Source organism: Pelmatolapia mariae, linkage group LG18 (genome assembly GCF_036321145.2).
Source record: "Pelmatolapia mariae isolate MD_Pm_ZW linkage group LG18, Pm_UMD_F_2, whole genome shotgun sequence".
NCBI classification, from domain to species: Eukaryota; Metazoa; Chordata; class Actinopteri; order Cichliformes; family Cichlidae; genus Pelmatolapia; species Pelmatolapia mariae.
In genome coordinates, this window is record NC_086243.1 from 12396353 (window position 1) to 12423489 (window position 27137).

General features: G+C 40.8%; 2 protein-coding genes across 8 annotated transcripts in view; one reads left to right on the plus strand and one right to left on the minus strand.

Annotated features, from left to right (window-relative positions):
• LOC134617290 (SPRY domain-containing SOCS box protein 4-like) overlaps positions 1-3459 on the plus strand; it is an 82559-nt gene extending 79100 nt beyond the window's left edge. For all 7 annotated transcript variants that reach the window (XM_063462499.1, XM_063462502.1, XM_063462498.1 and 4 more), the window contains one exon: positions 929-3459. In XM_063462499.1, coding sequence (XP_063318569.1) covers positions 929-1056 — 128 coding nt within the window. In that variant the 3' untranslated portion in view covers positions 1057-3459. The remainder of the gene's footprint in view (positions 1-928) is intronic.
• A 6872-nt stretch (positions 3460-10331) lies between these two features.
• The window catches only part of clstn2a (calsyntenin 2a), a 153952-nt gene continuing 137146 nt past the window's right edge, over positions 10332-27137 (minus strand). Inside the window, exons 10-18 of the mRNA XM_063461335.1 lie at positions 26414-26576; positions 20519-20685; positions 20103-20251; positions 15284-15489; positions 14927-15094; positions 14558-14703; positions 14322-14442; positions 13275-13465; positions 10332-12777 (exon numbers count right to left, since the gene is read on the minus strand). Coding sequence (XP_063317405.1) covers positions 12562-12777; positions 13275-13465; positions 14322-14442; positions 14558-14703; positions 14927-15094; positions 15284-15489; positions 20103-20251; positions 20519-20685; positions 26414-26576 — 1527 coding nt within the window. The 3' untranslated portion in view covers positions 10332-12561. The remainder of the gene's footprint in view (positions 12778-13274; positions 13466-14321; positions 14443-14557; positions 14704-14926; positions 15095-15283; positions 15490-20102; positions 20252-20518; positions 20686-26413; positions 26577-27137) is intronic.

Consider the following 27137-nt stretch of genomic DNA (forward strand, 5'->3'; position numbering starts at 1 on the left):
TCAATAAGTCACTGCACTTGTTTCCTGTTTTTCCCTGCAACATATAAAGAATTATGAGGTGGCTAAAGACTTGCACAGTACTGTAGATTTCTTTAAATCAGATGAAATCACAGAACCTAGAGATATTGTGTTTACTCTATGCTTACAAAAAGTAATAAAATAAAGTAAAAACAGAATTTAGAGAACATAAAACCAGAGAATTTTTGTTTTTTTCATTTTAAAGAAATTTCTCATCATTATGTAGTTCCAATATTTTTAGGTCGAAAAGTGATCAAGTTCATTACACATATAAAATATAATTCATATGTCTTAGACAACAGACAAAAGCAGCGCAGTTCAGACAGTCTCCTCTCGTCCTCTGCTGTGTTTGTGTCGAACTGCTCAGACCGCCGCCTCCAGTATCCGTTACCTCCTTAACTAAAGCTGAAGGTCAGAGAAAAGGTTGACCAGGAACCTTGACTGTAGAGGGGATGTAACAGTGTCACACCGATGTGGACTAGTTTGAACTTTGTGCAAGATATGAGTGTATTTATAAACCAGCAGCCTGCTTCAAATGTGGTCTTAATCAGCGGGAGAGCAAGTCGAGAAGCATGTGTCTCTGTTTCAGTGGATTTAAAGTAGTGGGCGTGTTTAAGCTGTTAGGAAGCCGTGTCATTGATGGCGCCTGCGTGTGGAAAGTGTAAATATTTAAAGGTGTGCATCGTCACCCTCTATGACCCATTTCTCCTTTTTCTAATCTATTCGTGTTTAACAAACATAACGAGGTGTTATGCCTGGAAAAATGGCTGAGGTATATTAACGTTGACATCAAGCAGATGGTCATAAGGGCCTTTTTTTAAGTGCAGGTCGTGTTTTCAATTATTTGTGTCAAATATGTTGACTTTCCTCTAACTTTAAGTAAAACCTCTCTGTTTTCCCCTCTCCTCAGCTGAGCCTCTTCCTCTGATGGACCTGTGTCGGCGTGCGGCCAGAGTGGCGTTAGGTCGGGAGCGGCTTCAAGAGATCGAGCGCCTTCCTCTGCCCCAGTCCTTAAAAAATTACCTCCAGTACCAGTGACTGACATCGGTAGAGCCAGCTGGGAATACAAGGAACATACAAGGAAGTCCGAAGATGGATGATTGATGCAAGCATGTCCACAGTGGGAGCGCCACAGCTCTTGCAGATTTCTAAAGATGGTGTCTGAACTGACGGGGGTCAAACAAAGAATAGGACAGCACCAGCTTCTTTTGGATTTCGAGCTGCTTTTTTTCATTCGCTCAGAACTTGAAATAAATTCTTAATGATGGCGTCCCATCAGTGTCTCACTCATCCAGAATAAAAGCCCATCCTCAGATGGCACAGCGTGGTTAAGCAGTCGAAAAGACGGTGGTAAGACAACCACCGCCACCTAGTGACGGGAATAAAAACAGCACAGAGAAAGCACACTAAACCCATCCACGGAGGCCTTTCTGACGTGCAGTCAGCAACCATTATCATTGCTGTTGAATCCCATAGAGAGTGTTCATGATCTCCACTGGCACAGGCTGCAGAGTCCAGATGTCCAAAAGGATTTTAGCACTAATGTTTTTATCAGATTGACATCGGGCCACGACCAAAAGCTCACACTGCATACAGAGCACATCAAAGTGTGGCTAATGGGCTCTATGCACAGTTTGAAAGTCAGTATGCCAAAAGATATGCCCTGGCTTCAGGGAGACATTAGTTAAAAGATAAGCCCTTTTCAGACATGTAGCATTTCTGGCCCTTTTAAATGGAGACTTATTAAGATATTCGTAACAACTATACACGCGCATAATGTTCGTCACGGTATGAAGCAAAAGTGCTCTCTTGCACCGATAGTAAAAATTAATGTTGAAGGCGGGGGGAGTCACCAGTTCTCACTCAGTTTTAAGATGTTTTAACATATGACAGATTTTAATCTACTGTTTGTTTTATGAGATTCCAGTAGAGATATATGGAAACCATTTTACATACAGGATGTGTATGATCCTGTATGTGTGGAAATCAATGAATTAGTCGACTGATTTAACCAAACGGATATTCAGGCTGAGATTTCTGCTGATTTTTGTTTATGGTGCAGAATTTTCAAAAAGCTATTTAAAAAAAGAGAGAACATTGTAAAGTGATTCATCCTTTGCTGTCTGCAAAGTCTCTGCAACCAAAGCTTGCTCTAATGTGATTGATCAACAACAAGTGGACTACTAACTGAAACCAGAGTGCTCCCACTAATCAAAATCTTGATTTTGCATATTTCACATACAGAATCTGGTAGTATCATAGTGATCACCCTGAACGAAAGCTGAGAAATTAAGGACGATTATTATTTAATGTATAAACAACTTTAATAAGTTAGATTTAGCTCATTAACTCTACTTCCCTGCCCTACAAACTACAGATTGTTTGACTATAAAGCTCCCAAAACTTCTGGAGCAGAGAGGCTTTCAGTTGTAGCAGATGTAGCTGACGATCACCAACAATAAACAACAGCCTGTCATCAGATTTTTGGTTAGAAAGTGGAACTGCTCTGCGTGTCTGAAAGGGGCTAATCATGCTTGTTGTGTAAAGTATTGGAATTTTTTTTTTTTTCTTTTTGATTGTTTGTTTTTGTTTTTTACGGCACTGCGAACCATTCCTCACCAGACACTAGATCATGTATTACGATGTCATCTCACAACCAAAGTATATCACAGGAAGCTGCAGAGTGCACGAATGTATCTGCGAGCTGCAGGTCGCGGGCCGGACACGCTGTTGGCACGAAGACGCCACCTGCTGCTGTTTGTAGCACCCTGCTGTAGCTCACGGCGGGCGGACGGTATCCGTCGCGCTCGCCGCACAACTGTCTTAATGACCACGAACGACAAACTGACAGGGGCGGATCTAAGCCGACTCGATCCGCGACTCGAGGCTGTAGTAGCGCAGGCGATGTGCTGCTGGCTCATAATAGGATGCAGATGACCAATGCACAACCACACACGTGCTCACTGAAGACCAATCACGTTTTCTTTCCAATAAAAAGACTGAAGTCACTTTTTTTGGTTTGATTTTTTTTTTACTCTTGGGTTTATATCCTTCATTAATATTATTATTAATATTATTATTGTTATTGTGAGTGTGGGGGTCTGACTGATGACGGTAGGAAGACGATGTTTATTTATGACAGGCTAGTTCTGTTTATTTCATTAAACTGATCATTGATGGTTACATTCAGGTAAATTAAATGCAAAGATGCTGACGATGAAGGGAGATAGAAATTAAAATTTTTTGTTCGATGCTGCTTTTATTATTATTAATATTATTTTATTATTATTAATATTATTATTATTTGTGATGGCGGTGGTCTTACCTCCTGTTTCTGTAGGTTAGGATGGGGGAAGAAAGGACCTGTTCACGTACGTAGTCGAATGTATGGACAGACGGTGCAGTTGAGATGTCAACAGACATGAAATGTGAATAAAAGCCAAGTGAATTTCAAAATAAATCTCTGTGTTTCTCTTCTTTCCTTCTTCATCTCGTAAACTAGGCCCGAAAACAGCAGACTGCAGGAGCGTTTACAGTGTTAAAGTCAGGCTAAACACATCTTACAAGAAAAAAGGTGAATAAATAAGGTGCGAGTCCGTTGGGTCGACAGTTTCAGCATCTTTAATTGCATCTCCGGGAGCATTTTATCTCCCAAGCAAGGCTTTGGTAGGGAAAATTGGGCTGTTAAGTATTTAGCTGTAAGTTCTTGTCAAGTGTGCAGTTTCCACTTGAGGACGTAAACGGCTAATGCTGTACTCATCAGCTCCTGCAGCTGTAAATTCAGCTCACGCTCAGCCGGAGAGAGATACCGATGCCCTAAAACGTCCGGAGCGCAAACACAAACATTACCGAGGCTCACTGTGGTTTTAGGCGTCATATTTCCGCTGCACAATCTGAAATCAGACTCCCACTGAAACATCATTAGGTCCAGGCTCACCATATCTCAGCACACAGGGGACTGTTTTGGAGATCAATAGCAGACAGACCATGTAATGATGCTCCTGCGTCATCATCCTGCCATAGATGGATCCAACACTTAGCTTAACAGCACATTGTGTATCCTTAAACACACACTCACAGACTCTTTATGTCTAACAGCAGGCTGACGAATCACCAGTTTTATCTGCCTAATCAGTCACACATGAACATAAATCTTGCTCAAGCTCTGATAAACTTTTTTTTAAATATGAGACAGTAAATTCAAATAGACATCCTTGTGTGTATCTTACATTCAGAGACAACAATGCTTTAATTTAACAATACACACATTAAAATTGTTTGGTTGGTTAACATTGTTATTCACTGCATCCTTGCAGTTATCAATAATTCCAATAACTAAAGTAAATCCCACAACCTCACTTAGACTGGCCTGGAGAGACTCATCTCCTTCATGGAAGTAGAAAAAATGTGAAATGTTATTACAACAAAAGGCACTTCTCCATGATGGATTATAGACAACAAGCCTTCCTTCTACTTTTAGATATTTCACTTCAATCTGCCCCCCAAAGAATATCTTACATCTCTCAAATAACACAAAAGCCATTCGAGATCAATTCACACAACAATTTCAAACTTGTGTAGCTTGGAAAATGACCTCATATAAACATCTCCAGTTCCACGTCTCTGCTCTCGCCAAGTGTCCGAGCAAAAGTAAAGCAGCTTAGTGAAATGTATGGTGTGACAAAAATCTGGAGAGCACAGCAGAGGCAGGCATAAGTATCATGTCTTCAGTAGTAAAATCCTTTTAGCTTATACTAAAATAAAATATCTGACCTTAGAGGAATATAGTGCCTGCTGTATCCAGTCTGTTCAAAACATTTGACCCTCACTAAAGCAGAGAATTGGCAACAAAGCTGCTGTTATTTTCTATTCTGGGACTTGGGCAGGAAGTAGAGGTGTGAAAAGGGTCCGCGACACAACACGCCTTTCCTTTTTTCCTCCCTGAGTTAGATAGTTTGGCCTCGGAGTGGCTATAAAGACCAGAGGGTGGAGAGAAAATGTTTAAAGTGGAGAGCTATCTGAATAAACAGCAGCGACATCCTTCAATATTTTGCTTTCCTGTCATTAGTTTTTAGATAAAAAAGGGACTCGCTGAACAAATGTGCTGAGGGAAACAAACATTATGTGTTGCCAATGTAGCTGAGCGAGCCAGAGCACTCATCACATAAAACTGTTATGACTATGACCATCTGGGGCTGCATGGGCTGTTTTGGCTGTGGCGCTACAGTGTTTTTCAGTGTGCTCATACCAGCCCTGAAAAAATTCAACACAGAGAGACAAAGAGAAGAGGAAACTCCCACTTTGCCTTAAAGCAAGGAGAATGTCACTTAGTTGCTAGAAGAATAATAATTACGTGCATTCGCACTGCAGCCTCTCATCTACCCCAGCAGATCAGCACACACGCAGCGGTCCATTAGTGAAGTAAAAAACAAAACAAGGGGACAGGTTGAAACGCGAAGGAAAAGAACAGGGATGAGAAACAGGACCCTTTGCCTGATAACAGGGTTGATGGTGTTGCTATGGTGTGTGACACACATACGAGGGACTGTGTGCATGTGCTTGCAAGTCTGTAAGTGCGTTGTACTGTGCAAGAAAAAAAAAGTCATCGGAAAATTAGTAGGCAAAGCACAGAAACACACACATACTATATGTCCTCAGTTTTTCCAGCCAACGCTGGAACAGTCCAACAGGATGAAACTGTGTTAATCCTGTGTTTAAATATCCTAACCCATTCCAGAGGGTGTGTTTGATTTATGTGTCAGAGCATGACAGTTTTTGTCCACTTGGTTTCATCCCTCAGTTGTTAAAGTTGTATATCTTGATCATGGGTGTTAGCATATCCCAAGGAAGCTAAACATGGTGTTGTCTTTGGATAAATATGGGGAAAATCCATCCATCCATCCATCCATCCATCGCTTATTCAATTCCACTCTGGCCAGCTTGTCGGGGAACAACAAAATTAAATTAATTTACAGTGAAAAATCCAATCAAGAGATCTACAGACTATGAAAAAAACCCTGCATATTTGCAGTAAAAGAGCTGAACAAAGTCAATAGCTATTAATTGCATTCTGGCCCCTCTGAGGTCCATTACAGTGTTATTGAACATGCGGTGCTCTTCAGTTAAGAAGGCACATTAAGCTACTAATTAGTCAATTGCATTTCTTCATCCTCAGGGATCCAGCGTGTACAGAAGTGAACAGTCAGCAATACTGTGAACACTAAGCCAGAACAAAGCTGCAACTCTTTATATGCACAAGATCTTAGCGTTTAATAGATCCACTTTAATGAGTGCCGGTCAATGAAAAGCTCTGTGGGATCACCACTGACTGACCACACGCTGAGGCTTCTGAACACTTCTTGTAGACTTCAAATTAAGAGTCATTTTAGGATGCTTATGAGACATCAAAGCGCCAATGACGAAAGTTAAATATGGTTTAGTTTAGGCTCACACATGCCAACACGTGTGTTGGCATGTGTGAGCCTAACAAAAAAAGCAAGGAAATTTGTGTTTGGGCAATTATTTCTTTGTTGTAGCAATGCTTCTTTGCAATAAATCATATTCCGTTCCAAAGCCTGTTTATTTTCACTTAAATGGTCCCACATTTATTGAGCAGCAGAGTTGAGTATGCAGGTTGCACCCATGAAAAACTTGCCAAATCTTCTTTGCCAAACAGCCTATTCTGCTGCTGAACCTGGTACCCGCCCGGCGCTGACTATCAGGCGTCTGATTAGCACCTTTTAGTCAGCATCTGTGAGCATGGACCCTGCTACAGCAGTCAGTTGTTGTCTCCTCTAACCATGCCACGTTTGACTGATCTGGATAGAGCCTGCAAAATAGGCCAGCTTCGAGCAGTGTTATTTGAAGTGAGCCCAAGTACCATCTCCAGATTGAAGAATGAGTTCCATATAATGGGCGATGTCAGAGACGGGCTGCAGAGTGGGCGTCCTAAGAAGACCGTTTCCTGACCCTGTCGGCACTTAGGAACAATGGGCAGTCTGCCACTGATTTGCAGTCAAGGTTTGTGGGACAATATGACCGACGGCTCTCTACAAAGAAGCTCTGGAACAAACTTCACACAGCCAATGTTATATTCAGTAAGGAGTCCAGATTCTGCCTACAATAGTTGGATGATAAGGTTAAAAGGTGGAGAAGACGCAGAGAAAGCTATCCTGATTATGCACTAATAGGTTAACACCTTAGGTGGAGGAAGTGTGACGGTGTGGGGCAGCATCTCCCTCGCTGGAAAAAAAAGGCTTTTGATCATGGGAGGTAATCTCAATGCAGAGAGATATCTGCAACCAGAGGCAATCCCATATCTCGTCGCCATGGACAACCAAACTTTGACCTCCATGTTTATCACAGACTACCTCCAGAATTTGACTGCCTGCAGTCCTGACCTCAACCCTGTCGAAAACTTGTGTGATCAGTCTGGCCGTGCTGTTTGTGGCAAACTCTTGAAGAATGGGATGTCATCCCACAGCAGTGTGTGACCAAGTTGGTCACCAGCATGAATAGACTGTGGCAGGCTGCTGTGGTGGTGTATGGTTTGTCCATATGCTACTCAGGCCCCTTTTTGCTAAAGGAATCAACTTTTAAAATTGCCAGTATGTGTCTTGTTTCTTCAGACTTCAATCATCCAATCCAATAAACGACACCAAAAAAGAGTCAGTAGCAGAATAAGCTGTTTGGCATTGGCAGAGAAGATTTGGCAAGTTTTTCATGGACACAGCCCACACACTCAACTCTGCTGCTCAACTCACAAATGCATTTGTCTTACAAATGTGGCATCATTTAAGGGGAAATAAACTGGCTTTCCAACAATATAAGATTTACTGCCAAGAAACATCGTTACAGCAAAAAACAAGTGTGAAGTTTAGTTACATGTTCAGTTTGGCTTTCTGCAGGAAAGCTGACAAGTGGCTGTTTGTTTCATTTTAAAATATTGCAAGATAAGATTAAACTTACAACCTGTTTAACAGCGCATGAATTCATATTCGTATGTGTTCCTCTTTATCAGCCAACAACCATGCATGTAACAGTTTTCTGTTATTTGTGGAGTTTTCGCAGAACTGATCTCTCAACGTGCAGTCATTGGAAGGTGAGTTATGCCTTCCACCAGCAGGGGGCAGTAATGCTTCACAGTTGTGAGCTGAACCTTGTAAGATCGGTTTGTATGTATTTAGTATGTATTTGTATTAATGTGAGATTTGGCAGGGGGGTGAGAATAAAGAAAAAACAAGTAAAAAATGTTGCATTGGGCGCTTCAGTCGATTTCTTTTCTTTGTGTACGGGCTGTGATCAGCTGACCTGCTGCTGCTGCGCTGACATTTAATGCTCTTTGCGGATTTAGCCAGCTGAAGTCAGATATAAGTAGATGTTAGATGAGCTGTATGACTGATTCCCAACTCCTGGATAAGACAAAGCGACTATAAAAAGTAACCAAGACGATCGGATCAGTGTTACCTTACACTGAGCAGCTACATCTATATTTTTATATACAGCATAAACCTGGTATTGTTCTACAAACAGCTGTTGTCCTGTGGCACAATCATTACATCACGTTCAGAGCTGTGTCTCTGAACATTTTGTGCACCCCAGAGCAGCAGCAGCAGCTGTCTCCCTCGCTCTGGACACGTACAGTGATTCACAACTGTTTTCAATATGTCCCAGTTGCACAATATTGCATCACTGAATGCACACTATCCCAATCAGTGAGAATCTTTACCACAACATTTAGCTTTTTCTAATTCAATAAAAATGAATATTACACGAGTTTAGATGAATATTTATCCATTTTTTTTAATGAAAAAGTAAAAACAAAACAAATAATCTAAGAAATTGATCAGACAAGCAGCTGTGAAGCAGAGCTGTTTAGGGCAAGGTGCTTTTGTTTTTGTTGCTGTAGCGCCCTCTAGTGACCGAAGGAAAAAGCGTTTTCCTAATAATGGTGCCACCACTTTTGTGACATTAAGCTGTTGATAAGATATGACCTCAAAATCCATGTGATGCAGTTTGCCAAGCTGAGTCTAAGCATGGCCTGTGCTACTTTTGGTACATATTTGATTAAATCTCCAAAAAGTTATAAGAACATAAATTCAATTTAATTTATATAGCAGCAAATCGCAACAACAGTCACCTCAAGGTGCTTTATTGTGTAAGATAAAGACCTTACAATAATATGAGAGAAAACCTCAACTACCAAATGACCCCCGTTAGATGTAATGATTAAATACAAATACACAGAGTGACGAGTTCAGTGAAGAAGAAACAGTCGGTCCCATCATAGTGTGCTGTTAACTGTGCCTGGCCTTTACTATGCATATGAAAATAGAAACTGTGAAACCTGAAACTCCAAATTTAAACAAAAATGGGCCAATAGCTCAAAAGTTACACAATAAAAAGCTTCAATCCTTTGGTGAAACTAGTGTGCTTAAGGCAGAAACATGAAAAACAACAGAAAGAAATCAGGAAATGGTTTGACTAATAAGAGTCTGATAGAGGATACACCAGATGATGAAGGAAATAAAGGTTAGTATTTGCAATTACACCTGCACCCGCTGACAGAAACAGAAAGAGGCTGACAAAATGTTGTAGCGTCAGCTGAGCGCTGCACCTTGTGGCGCAGTATGACCCAGCTCTTTTGGCATGTGGGGTCCTAAAACTACTGAATATGCAGAAATAATCCTTGCTAATAATCACCTGCTATGCACATACAGTATGTTCTGGGCAATTATATGAAAAACAGTCCAGTGATTATTTTAAGGGATGAAGACAAGGATCATTTCAGGATTGTCCCCCCTCCAAAAAAACAGAAGTACAATTCAAAGATGCAGGTAAGTGACTGAAAATTCAAAGTTCCCTCCAATTTATTTTGGGACCTTTTAAAAACTCTTGTTTCTGAGTTTTCAAACTGCTCACTTCATGCATGCACCATTTTGCAGATTGAAAATCTATTATACAGTGTATCTTCCTTCCTTTTGGCTCAGAGGCAATTTGAATAAACACAGTGATTCCATGTGAACCCCACCTGCCTCTGTCTGTGTAAGCCTATAATGAAAACAAATGAAACACACAGGCAGCCAGCACCAGCATGATGCATTCAAGCAGCTGGCCAACACCTACAATGACAGCTCATTAATTATTCAATTTACACACACACGCACACACACACACACACACACACACACACACACACACACACACACACACACACACACACACACACACACACACACACACACACACACACACACAGTGCACATCAGGTCAGGTGTATAGTGTAGAGACAGGAAGGAGATCTTTGTAGAGTCTAAAACAAGTCTTTATTGGTCAATATACAGGAAGCAGTGGGATGACCACTAAAGAGAGAGAAATCCCAACCACAGAGTTTACAAAAAGAAAAAGAAACTGATATATAAAATAAGTGTCTTGAACATTTTTACAGGGTTTGTTATTATATGTAAAAGAACCTTTTTTTAATCTTTAATCTTCAGAAGCATATTATGACAAAGAGGGAGGGACAAAGGAAACAAGGCAGTTATTTCACAATGATGACATCACAACCACAGGCCAACAGAAGGAGGGACAGGTGGGCAGGACACATAGTATCAGAGAGCTCAGTGAGAGAGGTCGTCATAGATACTGTCCACACACGAACATGTGACCGGTGCTTTCCTGTGAGCAGAGATGGGAATGTCACGGTTTCTTTTAGCTTTTAAACAAACTGGAATTTAATTTTGTCAGAGTGTTAATCTCTAATGACGCCAGTACAAAGAGGAATGACTGTAAGTGAAGTATCCACTTCTTCTTGTAGCTGTGGTGAAGTTGTGCAGGAATGTGGATATACTGTATAAGCACTGCTTCTTTTCTCCTAAATTTACCACCGTTTCTGTCAATATCTACGCACGACTTCAAACGGGCGCTCCGACAACTTTGCACAATGAATTTACTTTCCTTTACATGAGGGATAAAAACAGCACGCTGATATCTGTGGGTGTCCTTTGCTTTGACATGAAAGCCTGTGTTACAAGCTGCAGATGTGGACTTCTGCAGCCAGTTTCACAGACGCGCCTGTTGCAACTGAACAAAATAGGAAAGAAAATCCTACTTTGTTGGTTTTGCTAAAGGCGAGATCCTACAGTATATAACTCATTATAAATTGTTGGCATCAAAAGCTATTTTATTTGCTCAAGGACACTGTACACAACATAAGACATCACAGCGGCCTGGCTCTGAGACAAGTCTAACTAGATAAACTTGCGACAATTTAGGTGTTTGTGAAACCGGCAGGTCTAAGATGAGATGCTACTGACTGATGGATGGGAGGTGCAATGTATTCTTGTTTCTGGAAAATGATCAATACTAGGCACTAAAGTCAGGATATTATAGCCTGTTCTGCATCAATTCTATATCTGTCTCTTATATCTGGAGTACCCCTGTTTCTGTGCACCGATCCTTTATGGTAGGTCCATAATTGCATAGAGGACTCCCTTTACTATGGATAAAACCAAAGGAAACATGGGATCATAGTGGCAAACTGCAACATTTCTGTATCACTGCATGTGCTGAGTAAAAACCAAAGTTAGCTACTCCTAAACAGTAAACATTTGGGCCACAGCACGGATAGATCTGGCACACACACACAGATGCAAACAATCAGCCTCTAAGCTAATGGAAAAGTGACTGTTTTAGCTTCAAGATAATCCAAGGAACTCAAAGATGTAAGATTCAGTTCAAAAATTGATATTTCTACTTTGTTCTGTACATGCAGTAAATCAGGACAAATGTGGAATGTTTCTCTTTAGTGTCCAGGCCACAGAACCACAGACTTTAAGGACATCAAACGTGTTGTGGTTGAGAAGAAAGGAAACACAGAGAGAGAGAGAAAGCACAGCTATGTCATACCTACTATCAGGGCCATGGGAATTCTACGTAAAGATGTTACAGATACATGAACTAGCTGATGCGTAGATGGATAGACCTTGCTGTTAAATTGTTAAAAACAATCAGTTTGATGGATCAAAGATTTAAAAGTAACAGAGGATACGGTACACATACTAAACACTGGGATAAAAGTCAATTTTAAGCTTGTGTTTCGTATCAGTGTCACATCATTTAAGATCTGGCTCGTGGCTCAGAGTTTGGGACTGAATTTATAACGTGCCCACATAATAAATGACTCGACTGTGCTTGTTTGACATATTTTTCTCTGCTTTACTGGTTGTGACGTGAATAATGATGCACACACAGACAACGATTTCCATTCAGTCATACGCCATGTTTGACTGTGTCCAGCAGGGGGAGATGTTACATTAAAAATGACGACATGGGAAGATTCGAAGAGTATTTTCCAGCAACAGATTGTAAATTATTTCATCAGAGTGTGTGTGTGTGTGTGTGTGTATACGTTTACAGAGCATGAAGGAATGTCTGGTTGATACGTGTGTGCTGTGTATTTTTATGTGTGTGTGTGTGTGTCCGATGAGAATGTGCATGAGCGTGTGTTTGTGCACATATGTGTTAATGTTTACATGTTCGTGATCAGTATGTTATGGAGGAACTGTCCCATCCGAGTTTACCCTTCTGCTTTCTCTCATTAGCAGCTTCTCTCCCTTCACCATCATCTTCTTCTTCATCGCTGTTCTCCGACTCAGCACTTGTCACTCCTCCCACCAGCTCTTCCTCCTCCTCTTCTTCCTCCTCCTCATGTTCTTCTTGCCTTACCTCATCACCCAGAGCCTGAGGTCCTCCTATGTTCTAGAGAACAACAAACAAAAATCAGTGTATAAACGACACAACTGCAGGTACGTTCATACTGTTAACAAATGGTAAATGGCCTGTATTTATATAGCGCTTTTGTAGTCCCTAAGGACCCCAAAGCGCTTTACATATCTAGTCATTCACCCATTCACACACACATTCACACACTGGTGATGGCAAGCTACATTGTAGCCACAGCCACCCTGGGGCGCACTGACAGAGGCGAGGCTGCCGGACACTGGCGCCACCGGGCCCTCTGACCACCACCAGTAGGCAACGGGTGAAGTGTCTTGCCCAAGGACACAACGACCGAGACTGTCCGAGCCGGGGCTCGAACCGGCAACCTTCCGATTATAAGGCGAACTCCCAACTCTTGAGCCACGGTCGCCCCCCAAATACTGTTGGCATAATCTTCAGTCTTCCACTCTGTCCTTCTTCTAAAGAAAATACCCTGATAATGGCATTAAATGCTAAACCACATCTTTCAGAGTTACCTCCATGGGGTTGACAGTGATGGTGAGTGCAGAGTTGTCCCATTCTTCCTCAGCATCTTTGACCTCATCTTCGTCCTCTCTCGACCCTTCCTGATGTGTGGCGTGGATCCTGTAGACTCCAATAACCACAATCACTACCAGTGCCGCGATGCAAACTACGATAACGACTGTGGCTGCAGGAGGTGCCGATCCTGTAAGAAACAGCGATTAAAGTCATTATGCATACACACACAACCCCCCCCCCCCCACACACACACACACACAATAATAATAATAACAGTGGTTTCCTATGATACTCATCGTTTCCCTTAAGTTCTCTAACGAGCCTGTAAACAACGAATGAAAATGCTTTACATCGGAGTAGCAGAGTACAAGTAAACTAAATGTTCATTAGAATCATAAATTAGAAATTGCAGTTCCATAGTAGTGACTGAATTTACAATTTTGCTATTCAACTGTTTATTTACTGTTATGTTATCTATCTTATGTATCTTCTTTGTTAAACAACACAGTTAGCTAGCTTGCGTACATTTATCAAACACTTTTGGTTTTTATACTTTTAGCTATATTCCAACTGTTAGTTTTTACATTAAGCTAACTTCCTGATCAAAGCTTTCAATCAGTTGTTTTCAGATTAGTTTAGCTAATGTGTCCACGTCCTCCCCCCCAGCTCACGCAGAAGTACCCCACGGGGAACCTTTTTCCCTGGTTGGAAAACATCTCTTGTTTAAAGCGAGTTCTTCCTTTCCACAGTGACCAACTACTGCTCAGCTTTTATCCTGTCTTCCAGGACAGGATAAAAGACAACATGTCTCATTCACACAAGTATTTTTCTACATCTAAGTGCTTTCTATCTATCTAACATTGGCACACATTCTCACTCCAGTGAACACATCAGGAGCAACTGAGTGTTCACTACTTTAATCGAACCACCAACCTTTCAATTAGTACACGACCTGCTCTACCTCCTGAGAAATAGTCACTCACAGGCGACTGTTGTTAAGGACTAGCGCTTTATAAATGAACTGGACTCTATTTGTGTCTTACCGGACATGTGAGAGTTGAGCGAGTGCATCATGAGTGGGTGATGGATGGGTCTCATGTACTGGGGTTGGACAGCCATGTGATTGGCGTGCTCCACAGGTGCCGAGTGGTGAAGAACACTGACCTATGCAGAACACATAGAAGACGAAATTAGGATAACATTGAAAGATAAAGCAAATAAACCAGAAAAATAAGACAGAGACACTGGGTAGATGAGAATGTTTATATATCAAACTCACCTCCAAATTGAACTCGTTGCTGGTGTAGCGACCGTTGAGCTCCGAACAGGTGAGTCTGAACCTCCTCTCACTCAGATTGGCTGGTCGCCAGTTCCTGTAGCGCACTTGCCTCAGTGCCTGCTCATAGTGAGCCATGGAGTCCACACCTTGTAACACAGAAAAAGATTTATGCCTTACTAATATCTAACACATGTCATGAAGCGGAACTGCATATTGGCGACATAAATAAGCCTGTAATTAAACGACAGAGACATGTCTCAGGGACCTTTACATCTTTCTTAATGTATGATCGTCTGACTGCTGATTAAAGGGCACGCCATTTTCCAGATTTTTCCCTAAGATGAGACTGCAGAAGGTCACACAGCCTACCATAAATTGATATTCCAGAGGTGGAGTTGGTGGCATCAAGGTGTTTTCCCAGCAGAGCACTGTGTTGAATCTCTAGACTTTCTCTGTCTGGATTCAGTTCTTCTCCAATTACCAGAACATCACAGTAGTCCAGATTGTGCATTACCTCCATCACTCCTGGCCTGCGGGCTGCATGCATGCACACAAAATCGCACAAGTGTGAAAGTGTTTGAAATGATAGGATGTCAAATATCCAACACATATATGGTCGAATATAAAACACCTCAACAGAAAGAACAGCAAAAAATGATTGTAAATTAACTAAAGCATCATTAAGATGTACATATAAGCTGAGAGCATCTATAACAGCCCACTCACGTCCACCGAAGCCATCTCCCTTCATTACTGTGCTTGTGATGTGAAGCTCTTTGAAAGGTGCCACACCCAGCGGGCCCCGGAGGTCGCTGGCAGGCCTGACGAGTCGATTAGATCCAGCAATGGTGATTCTCGGTTCACTGGGCGGCAGCACCATAACTACTGCCTTGATGTCTGGGATGGAGAGACATGTGTCCTCTCCGAAACACCTGACACACACACACACACACACACACACACACACAGAAGAGGAGAAGAAAAGGTTACAGGGTAGGACAGCACCTGTGTTGCTGCCTCACTGCTTACGTCTCTTGATTTTACTGCGGCGTATTTGCTTTTGTATAATTTAAGTACCGCAGCACTGAATTAAAGGCTCAGGGAGCGACAGGGACATTTCTTTATTCCAACTGAACCTCACACACTTCAAACCTATAAGCACAGCAGGCTAACAGTAAAATAGCAAAAATAAAAATCTTAAACCATAAACAGTGCTAGGTGTGGTTGAAAATATTGTTTTTGTGTTCATGATGTTGAGAAAATATGTTTTAAAGGCCTAAACTTTTAGGGCTAGATAAGAAAAAATGTATCTGAAATACATTTCTGGGGGCACAAACACACTGATAGCGTTCAATATCACTCCTTCAATTTCCAGCTTCAATCTCATAATCCTTGAAAATACTCTTCATGTACTCTTCCTTCAAGATTACCCCTACAACATTTCACTTCTGACGTTACTGTGAAGAAGTTTCAAGGCACCCCTCATTTCTTTATATTTTGCTTCAAACTCTTAGGCTTTCCGAAGGTCTTTCAAAGTTTTTCTTTGGACGTTGCCTGCTTTTTCACTCATTTTCTGTCCTTATACAAAGGTACCAAACTCAAGAGATGACCCAGTGTTGTAATAGACAACTTAGTAAAGAAACAATTTAAATTGCATCTTTGGGCACTTTGTTACTAGCAGCCTGTCACAAACACATATCTTGTTGCCATTTGTTTAGTCGACTCTACAAAAAATGTCAACACAGTCTGACATAAAATAGTATTTTTGTACCAATGAAGTGATTTCCAAAGAGCTGTTAGCCAAGTGCTTGACATATCTTGGCGTGGGGTGCAGTGTGTCAAGTGGAAACAAAAGAAGTGGCACACACACCAAAAAAAGCTAGAAATGGTCTCAGTGGAAGAAGCCATTCATAAGGGAGGAAACAGGAAGAATCATCTAAACAGAATGCAACCAACATCCAAAGAAGAGCTTAAGAACTACTATATGCTTTATTCCCATGTATGTTTGGATCACTGCACTTTTCATTGTCATGCCCATCTTCCTAGCGAAATATAAAGAAATAAAGGGTTGGCTCTAGACTTTTGCGTAGGATTGCATGCAATAAAACCTCTTTTTAAGTGCTAAATTTATTTAGAGCTTTTTAAGATTATTTTAATTTCAATAATAATAATTTTTGGGGTTGTAAGAAGATTTTTCTTGCAGTGCTAATAGTGCCTGCCCATTTCACACCAGTATGAAGAAAAAACCTCTAACAGTTTAAACTTAGAAATTTATGCATATTCAATCCCTCTTAGCGAAAAACTGGTTTAGAAAATACGTTTTCAGGGGCTTTAAGTGGCCGCTGAGGTGCTTTGTTTGTGCAATCAATTTCTAGTAAGGCATCATAATTGATTACCACTTCTGAGGTTTGTTGGATTGCCAGAACAGGCTGGCAACAAAAAATAAAAACTGGCAAGAATACGAAATTCTCCAGTGAGTTTGTTTTACCCACTCATCAAACAGGCCAGCTGCTTTATGAAAACATATACAGTGCATATTAATTCAAAAGATTTTCTTTCAGTTTTTCCAGTGAAAAATCATTTCCATTGCTTTATCACGAGAAAATCTTTCCTATTCTTGACAAAAATTCTATGAAATTATGTGAATTACATTTTTATGTCGGTTTTATTGTGTTGTAAGTAGATTATATCACTATAGAAAAACCCAGTTTCAACTGGACTTAAGTTGAATCAGTGTGATTATGAAAGCAAGCAACCATGAACTCTCACCTGCACAGAAAAACATTCCACTTACATATAAAGAAATGAAATCCACAAAAGGGGATGTTAGCTTTTGAGGTCTCAGATCTATCTTGGCTTGTTACCTGCCTTGACCACATGGCCTGTAGTGCCTTCACTTTGAAATCTGTCCGTGTGTGTGTGTGTGTGTCCTCAAAGCAAAAGCTGCTCCTGGAAACAACACTGCTGTGGGAACTACTACACAGCAGTGTTGTAGTTCCCACAACAGTGGGTACTACCGCTGAGTACTATTTCAGTCTGTTTGTGTGTACGCTGTCAGCGCGACAGGGTTGCAACCCTTCAAGAAGCAGCCTCCAAGATGGACACAGTCCAACTCATGGACGCTGACAAAAGGGTGCCAGAAATCTCTGAACTTTACACCCCTGTCCAACATCGTTTTTAATTTAACTACACATATCAGGTGTTTTTGTACCTGTTGTATAGACAATATTTTAAAGATGGATCTGGCCCAAGAAAATGTTGATAAGCTACTTATGCTGCCAGACAGGGCTTGTGACATGGAGCAAACACCCGCGGTTTTAAAACAACACAACGTCTTAAAGAATTTTCTGAACACTGTATGTGTTATGTGACTACATATTGTTGTTTTTTTCCCTATTCACGGACTGCAGATTCAACATATCTGCTGAGTGCAAAGGCGGATCTATCTGCCGTTATCTCAAGGAGCGCAGTGAAGTGTTGTCAGAGTCAGACAGCCTCTATTGTTGCTCCTGGAGCTCGCCTCACTTTATCGACCAGCACGAGTCTAAGCTGATTTGACCCGCCTGCGTTTGCTGCTCAACAAACGAACAGGTGCTGCATGGCTGTGGAGACAAGACGTAAGACATGTGAACATGTACCAAGCACTCAAGCTAGACACAAGTCTCTCTCTCTGGGACAGTAAGCAATATCTATATATGCAATCAAGCATGTTGCATTCAATGTGCTACAGCTTAGTGCTTTGAAGCAGATCGGGTCAGACATGAGCCCCGTAGAGGAAATCCATATGAGTACTGGGATGTAATAATGATCCAATAGGAAACGCAGGAATGAGTTAGTCTCAAAGTAGTAATTCAAACATGGGTGCCACTTACAATTACCACTGAAATCTTAAAAAAAGACATAATCGTAGTCATTATCGCACAAGATAAAAAAGATTTTTCAAATGTTTCGTCTCAAAGGGAAAGAGAAAGTGAATTCTCTGTGAATTTGTTTAACAAAACCCTCAGTTGTATCTTTTTTAGTTTGTTAACAGTTAACAGTTGGCGGTGCATGCACACTATATATATATATATCATACAGGTACACATCATCTGTCTTGGTCTATGCACGGGAAAATAAATAATCAGCCTACTACTTGTCTATTCCATCAACTACATTTAATATATAATGTAAGGTTTCGGTCTAGCAGTGAAAATATAGAAAATATCAGCTCACCAAAAGCCAACCGAATATAAATCCAAATTCATGGACATGTTTGTCTGTTTGCAGTACTGGGAAATAATAACATGCAGGAGATTTCTGGACAAGTACTTGAAAGAGAGGCAGGTTGAGTGACTGGCATCATCATCCTGAAGTGCTGCTGCTACTAGTGAACAAAGTCAATTTAATCAAGTCAAATCAAATCAAAGGCAGAGATAGAAGCACAAGAAGAGAGAGGGAGAGAGAAGAGGGAAAACATAACAAAATCAAGGAAAATAGACTCTAGCAATATGGTCTTTGCAATCACCAGGGACAGCTGGCCTGCTTATTGGTTTAATAGTTTTTACACTAATGATCCACCCTACGCCATCTCACTGAGAGCTCGGCTCTGGCAGCTGCTTTGCTCACCACTGTTTCTGTTTGTAGCCGTTTGCATTGCCTGTGACCACTACCCATCTTATGCTGACCACCTTCTTTAAACATTTTACGTTAGATTTCTGGGGATTTTCACAAACATTAAAATGTCAGAAAGAGTTAAAATCTTAATGTCTAAAGAAACAGGCAGAAATTAAAAAAGAAAACAAAACGCAGAAGCCCACGACACATTAAACGTGCAGCTGTTCTGCACATCAAACAGGTCCCTAAATCGCTCCATTACACACTGAATGTAAGAAGGGCTATCTAATTTTAACAGTTGCAGGGGGCGGCGTGTTGGTGCTCTGGTTAGTACAGTTGCTTTGGGGTAGAAAGGTTTTAGGTTCGAACATGCTGGTCAGCTCATGCCTTTTAGTGATGAGTTTGCTTGTTCCTTCAGTGCTTGCATGAATATTTTCCTTTTCCCCATTGCAGCTGGGAAAAGCTCATTAGGCTAATGTGGGGTGACATACTCCAGTATGTCATCTAGCTAATAATTATATAGCCTGTGTACTGAAAACTACAGAGGTGTGATTTCCACTGCAGGAAGCTAAGCTAATGACCAAATCACTATACATGAAGACATCTCAGGACAAGATTTAATGCTTTATGTTATGACAGGTGGTTTTATGTCTCCAGGAAATGTTTGTGCACAAAACATCCTGAGTATTCCTCCTGCATGAATAAATCTGGACCCACGAGATTTCCACAACATGTGTGCGTGCGTGCACAGCGAGTACCAGTCTCTCAAAGTCAATGCACCCCTGAGCAAGATGTTAACTCGCAGTACTTCCAGCAGAGCTGCTCCAAAGCTGAGCTGCTCAGATATGAACAGGTGCACGAAAAGCTGGATGTTTAAAAGCCATGGCTTGTTTTTCGTCTCTTAAATAGCTGAGATATAAACGCACTGTCAGAGTAAATGTGCACTCACTGTACTGTAGTGGTGATATGCAGCCGTCGGAGGCCTGGTGTGGGGAACTGGCGAGAATTGATGTAGGAGACCTTGGTCATGGCCGTGTTGATGCTGTCCACATCTTCTCCTTCCACCACCAGCACAGACTGGGCCGGGTTAAAATGAAACTGGGAAAAACCAACAAACTACTTGTTCTCATTCAGATTCAAAAGTAAATCAATAATATGATGAGTGGAGGTTTAGAGCAGTTTTATCAAAAAGCATGTAGATGTGGACGTCTTAAATATTCCAGAGATAAGAAATGAAAGCACTTTAACTTAAAAGTGGCACATAAATAAGTTACGGTGCTTTCCTTCTTCTTTTTAGACCAATGCAAATGCAGTTGGCTGTTACTGCGGAGGAATAAATTGAATGAATCCATTTTTTCCACGCACCTTTATGTCCTTAGCGAGGCTTTCAAGGGAGTTAATATCAAGGCCTTCTTTGCAAGCCTGCAAACAGGAGATAACCTTCTGGGTTTCGATGCGACCCGGTCGGATCGTCAGACCTGACAGGCTACCACGGAAATACTGAGTGAACCTTGGGGTTGCTACCTCACCACCTAGTGGGGAAGAGAGAAGATATATGATATATGAGAGGAGAAAGAAGAGAAAACAAGAGGAAAGTACAGAAGTAACAATATGGAGAGAAAGCTAAATGAAAAAGGGGCTAAAATATTGAAAATGTGTGTGCTTTTCTAAGGGAAACATACAGAAACCATGGAGAGCTATTTCTCTGAAACTTTTAGATTAAAAGAGAAACATGAAAAAAAAATTACATCAGCTCCAGCAGGAAAAAAAGTACTTTGATTACTTTGAAAATAACATTAATCTTTAAATAGGTGTTTAAATAGGTTTAGGCACAAATTTTAGGTTAGGGATGTGACATTTAAACATACATTAAGTGCTGTACACTCTAGATAAGCAAGAAAAGCAGACATCATGACCTACAGAATATAGTCTGCAGTATTCAAGGAAACATCGCAGGACGCAACAGAACAGCTGATTTTGACAGGTTGTCACATTGGATTTATGACTTTGACAGATGGTAGTGTGAGTTTGACCTAAAATGTTCTGCAACTGCCACAGCCGGTGGGAAATACAAACTAACCATTCATATAGGCTAAATAAAACCAGTAAGTGGAAGCCAACACCTTGGCACAGTCCTCTGTGTAAAAGGTATCACAGCAGTACAGGCTGTGGAGGTCTGTCAAGCCCTGACATCTTCTTAAGAGTGCACTTTTTTCATATGGAGAGCGTAGCAGATTTTCCTGTCAGCTCTGCCCCGTGGTACAATTTTACCACTTCTCATGACAGGTGTAATTTCCATACAGGTCTAACCCCCCCTTAAGGTAAATTACTTCCTGCCTGAGTCTTTCAGGTCAGTTATGGCTTACGTGTTTGAAAACTCTCGTAAAAGGTGACAGGTCCTCTTAGAGTAATGCAAAAATGGTGGATGTCGCTCTATTTGTAGTTCATAATATACCGAGTGTCACGAACAAGTATGTCACAGTAGCAATGAAATATTTACACAATCTTTAATTGAATTATATTTCCAGTTCTAGAATTTGATCATTATTATTTTTACTGAAACATATTGATTTTATTTTATCTGGGAAAATGACTTAACTTATTTATTAACCCAGACAAAAACAGTAGTGTATGTATCAAGTGGTTCTCTACTGGTGCTTCTTATTCAGTGCTTCCCCCCCTTTTCGTTTTCAACTGAATATAACTTTTTAGCATTGCAGAATACTGACTCAGCAGTTTTGTTATTTAAAGTTGCTCACTCGTTTAGCAGAGCTAGGAGGTTCTCCTGGGACAGAGCTATTCTGTACAGAGGCGCTCGGGGGAATTGTAGACAGACACTGCAGATGATATTCAGAACTAGATGGCCTGCACAGGGCTGCAGGCATACTCCCTCAGCTCAGTCAGTGTGAATCATACAAGTGTGTATACATGTGGAGCTGAGTGCTCAGAATGCTCAGCAGCAGTTCCTGCATCACATATCGTAACAGAAAATGTATTGTTGGTATCTGTAAGAGGAGGTCTGTATGACATGATGTTCTGACTTTAACTTTGAAGGAAGAAGGCTAGGTGAATAAGTTAAATGAAAGCAGACATGCTTAAACTTATAGATTTTGTTTCAATTAACCTAACGACAACCAAATCAATAAACCTTTGATTGATCTGGATGTCTTATATGTCTGTGTGCTGTACTACCTCAGACTTTAGTCCAAAAACAAACAGGCTGAATCATTAGTGTTCAACTTTTTATCAATGACATAGATGAAAAAACACTTAAAATTATTCCCCAGTTATCATAATTCTACACTAATGTTTCACATCAAAAAATACAAAACCTACATGCAAAAATCTTGATCCACCTCTCATTTCTTTACATTTTGCAAATGGAAAATGGACAACATGTGGAGCGATTCGCAAACAAACATGTGGATACAGTATATCAGACAAAAAACAGAGTTTGTGCAATTCTAACAAACTTGAAAATGAGTACTTGATATGACCACTTTTATTCATCAACACAGCCTGAACTCTCTTAGTCATGCGTTCTCTTAATGTCTTTAAGTAGTGTTCAGGAAAAGTACTCCAGGCTTCTTGAAGGATATTCAAAGCTCTGTTTTGGATGTTGGCTGATTGCACTCTGCTTCAATAACATTGAGATCTGAGCTCTAGGGAGGCCAATGTATGACTGATAATAATCCATTGTATGTTTTTCTATCCAACTATGCTTTTACTGTACTGGCAGTGTGTGGGATCATTGGGCATTGTCATGGTGAAAAATTAAACTTTTGCCAATCAGATGCTTTCCAAACGGTGGATCAAAATCTGACCGTAATTTGCTGTGTTTTTATCAATTTTGATAAGATCTCCAACACTGCTGGCTGAAATGAAGCCCCAAACCATGACAGAGCCTCCATCGTGCTTCACAGACTGCTGTGGACACTTATTGTTGTAGCTCTCTTCTGACAATTTATTGGAAATATTTCACTTTGGGTTAATCGCTCTGTAAGACCTGTTGCCATGCACATTTTGTGTGTATTTCAGTTAAGGTATACTTTTACTGCATTGACGGTGTGAAAGAAGTTGTTAATAATCAGATGGCTTCAAGATGGATCAAAATTTGATGATACTTTTCTCAGCACCATTGGCTGAAATGGCCCCAAACCACAACAGAGCTTCCACCATGTTTTACAGATAGCTGTAGACACTCAGACTCACATTTTGAGCCAAAAATGACTAATTTGGATTCATTCACTCCATAAGACCTGTTTTCACTGATACTCAGTCCAGTTCTTGTGTAATCCGGCATACTTCAGCCTTTTCTCCATTTCCTTTCCTTAAGTACGGCTTCTTGACAGCCACTCTTCCACTGAGACCGTTTCTGATGAGGCTTCAGTGAACAGCAGACGGATGAGCTGAAGGGCCAGATGTATCTCTCAGGTACTGTGTCAGGTCTTTTATTGGATCGCCCTCCCCCCTATTTCTCAGGGATATGACTTTCAGATACTGGTCATCTCTTGCAGACAGTTTTTTAGGCCTGCCACTTCATGTTTTTATAGTTTTGTGACACTTAGTAGATATATCACAATCTGTGTCTACAGTGACACAGTGTTCCTTCACATACAAAATGCAATCTAAGTTTATTTTCCATATATATAGGTGGACTCTTGTTTTTCTTATAGTACATTTCTTATAGCCATACACTCAGAGCAGACATGGTGAGGATTGTGCATTTTGGAACACAGGTAGGTGTAAGTGGGAGCGGAGAAGGCCTAATTTGCCTGTCCATCATCTCCCTTTCTTTCTACCTGTGTAAAGGTTTTTCATCGCCAAGACATGTTTTCCTGCAAAACGACATCTCAACATGCATCTATTTTACATAGGTTTGCACAATCAATCAAAATGAAATAAAACAGAGAAGAGTAGACACTGAAGAGTACAATGCCAGATACTATAACTAGCAGACCTTGGATACATGAGTTGTGACATTTTGGAAACAGTAAGCAGGTTCATTCAGAAAACATTCTTTTTTTTAAATCATTGGGAGAGATTTCAAGATTTCAAAGACATTCTTTGCATTAAATTACACATTTGCCCTTGGACTGATGCTTTTAAGTACGAGCAAATATGTTTCATTCCTGTCTGAAGGTTACAACCATTCTTGTTTTCATTGTGATTCTCTTCCATTTTATTTGGGCAAACTGACTCATTAGCGCGCTCTAGGTCAATACATGCGTATCAACATTAGAAAATGTTTGAATATTTCAAAAAACTGGATCTTGTTTGACTCTGTTTCCAACTCAACTTTCTCTTGAAAGGCACACACAGTAATCACACCAGTAACCGCACGCGTTTCATTCACTCTTGTTTTGCTCCCGCTGCTTCGCTGCCATTACTGCGACACCTTGAAAGAGCAGAGCCATAATTAATGTTATTAGTTACAACTGCGTGTTTCCTATTATGACAAGTCAAAACGAGAAAGGTCTGGTGGATTACCTCCAGTCCAAGAATACATGTTTCTTTGCTGCCTTCTCAAAGGATTTCAAAGGGAGTACATTATGCTGCTTTCTTTTGATTGATGCCTTTCATTTCCCACATAAAATCACCCCACGCTCTTTTTAAAGCTTCTTCTTTGCTAAAATTTCTGAATACTGTGAGGGCTGCTTAAAAAAGTCCACACCCACGGCCGTGTCGCAGATTAAATGAAATGGGACGGCGAACTCACATTTGCCGTTCATGCTCAACGACAAATTAATGCCACAGAAAACTGTTTAGACCCAACAACAGCCAAACCATTCTCTGGGGTTAACCTTGTAAAGAAAACAACACGCATCTTCTTTTTGCTCTCAGGGCAGTGAAAAGTACAGTCTAAATGCCTTTTTATTCCACATGTCTCATCATTATGTTGTTGATTGTGGTGAAAGGGAGGATGGAGAAATGAGAGACTCTGAAAGGCAATCTTGCTCGCTAATGGCCTGCAAAGTTATCAGTTGCGGCTTAGTGAAGCTTAAAGCGGCTTCATTGGGATGTAATAGCTGGCAAAGTTGTCCTCCATTCACTCTAGCTAATCCTTCCTTCAGGGCTTTCTCTCACAATCAGAGATTCATGGAAAGAGGCGGCAAGAGAGGGCTGTATGAAGCAAGGAAGAAAATGATGACGACAGAAAGAAAATTGCAATCAGGCACAGGATGAAACGAAATTTAAGCAGCAACCAAAATGCCATCAGGATTGAAGCGTTGGATGATGCTGGCAAGGGTTATGAATGTGATTTAGGCAGGCAGCAAGAAAAGGATCACTACTGTCTCTTTCTCATATGAAGCACTTTATTTTTGTAATTATTCAAGTAATAAACATGACAGCAGGGTAGCTTTTATTCAGTCCAACGCGATCTCTGCACGCTCCCGTTCCCTGTCGCTGGAAAGCACGGCGCAGAATTTCCTGTTTGATACCCGCTCGGCTTGTGCCACAGGAAACAGCTCGCAGGCCGGGGATGTAAATGTTAGTCTCTTTATTTATTTTAACGGGGAGTCGCCTTCTTTCTCACTATCTCCCTTTGTGATTCAAATGTAATTTTAAACATCTCTGGGCTGCTCTGCCTTGTTATTGATGCGGTTTCTTTATGCTTATGATATGTTGTCAGCATTTTTCGGGCTGGTAACAGCCGCACATTAAAAGAAAACATGTTTTTGACTGCTGCACCTGCAGTTTTCGCACAGACTATTCGGTTTCTTGGAGCATAATGGATTTCATTATGCATTTCAGTGGCCTGCAATGCACATACTGTGAAATGTATTGCTTTCAATAGCGTTCCTGCACAGGGCAATTATGTCACATGTTGAGTATTACATAGTATCAGAATACGCAGGCCCTGCGTTCAATTTCCTGTTTTACAGTGATATAGTGTGACAAATTCAATTTATTCAGCAAAATACAATCAAAAACCTGCATGACTGAGCATGCAACAGGACAATCAAAATCACAGTTTAATATTCTCATAAAACTACTCTTGAGAAACTTAAAGGGAGAACAAACAGGAAAAAGTTATGTATTTCTTACCTTGATATATGTATGCACACAGCACTATGTTAAAGGCAACAATAAGCCAAAAAATCAGGACAACATATCATTTCTTTTTTTTTATTTATCTCATTAAAAGGATGTATGCAGCCTTGAAACAATGAATTAACCCCGGTGCTTTTAAATAAAGCATTAAAAATGGCTGTTTTTCTATTCTTATGTGTGGTAAACACACACACACACACTGACCTTGCCAGCAGGCGCCCACGGTCAGCTGCGTATCGATCTTCGAGGCGTGGATCGGCCAGTCATCCGTCACCAGGTAGGGTTCGTAAGTCACGCCATCCACAAAAAGAGTCACTGCAGGAAATTCCACGTTGATTACATAATAGTGCCATTCCTTGTCACAGATCTGTAAAGCACAGAGAAAAACTGTCATATCGCTATGCTGCCAGTAATTTATATGTCCTCTTAGTACGCACTCAAACAAGACAATAGGCCCGATTAAAAGAGAAATGAAAAAGGGGCAGCTTTAAAAATACATTACTGAAGCAATTACACGTCTTTTTTGGGGGGTTTTATTATTATTAGTATTATTATGGAGCGTATTGCCATGGGGGATTATGTTTATAGGGCTGCTGTTATGAACATGATGATGTTTACTCCAAACCCAAAAGCGCATCCTTGAATGCTCCCTGCCTTTCTACCTCCAATAAATGAGACGCATCAAATTCCTCTTCTTTTCCCCGGATCATTTGCTCCCTGTCGTCAGACCGCTAATGAGGTTTCCGTCTAATGAGCTGTTCATTAAAGGCACACGGTGAGTGACAAACACAGCTGTAGAAAGAGTCGTGCACAACACAACTTTTATCAACCTTCACAAACATTCTCAATCATTTGGAGAACTTATAAAGACAGAGCCTGTTCTCTCGCTTTAGCCTTTCTGTGTGGCGTTTACATGCTGATTGGGTTC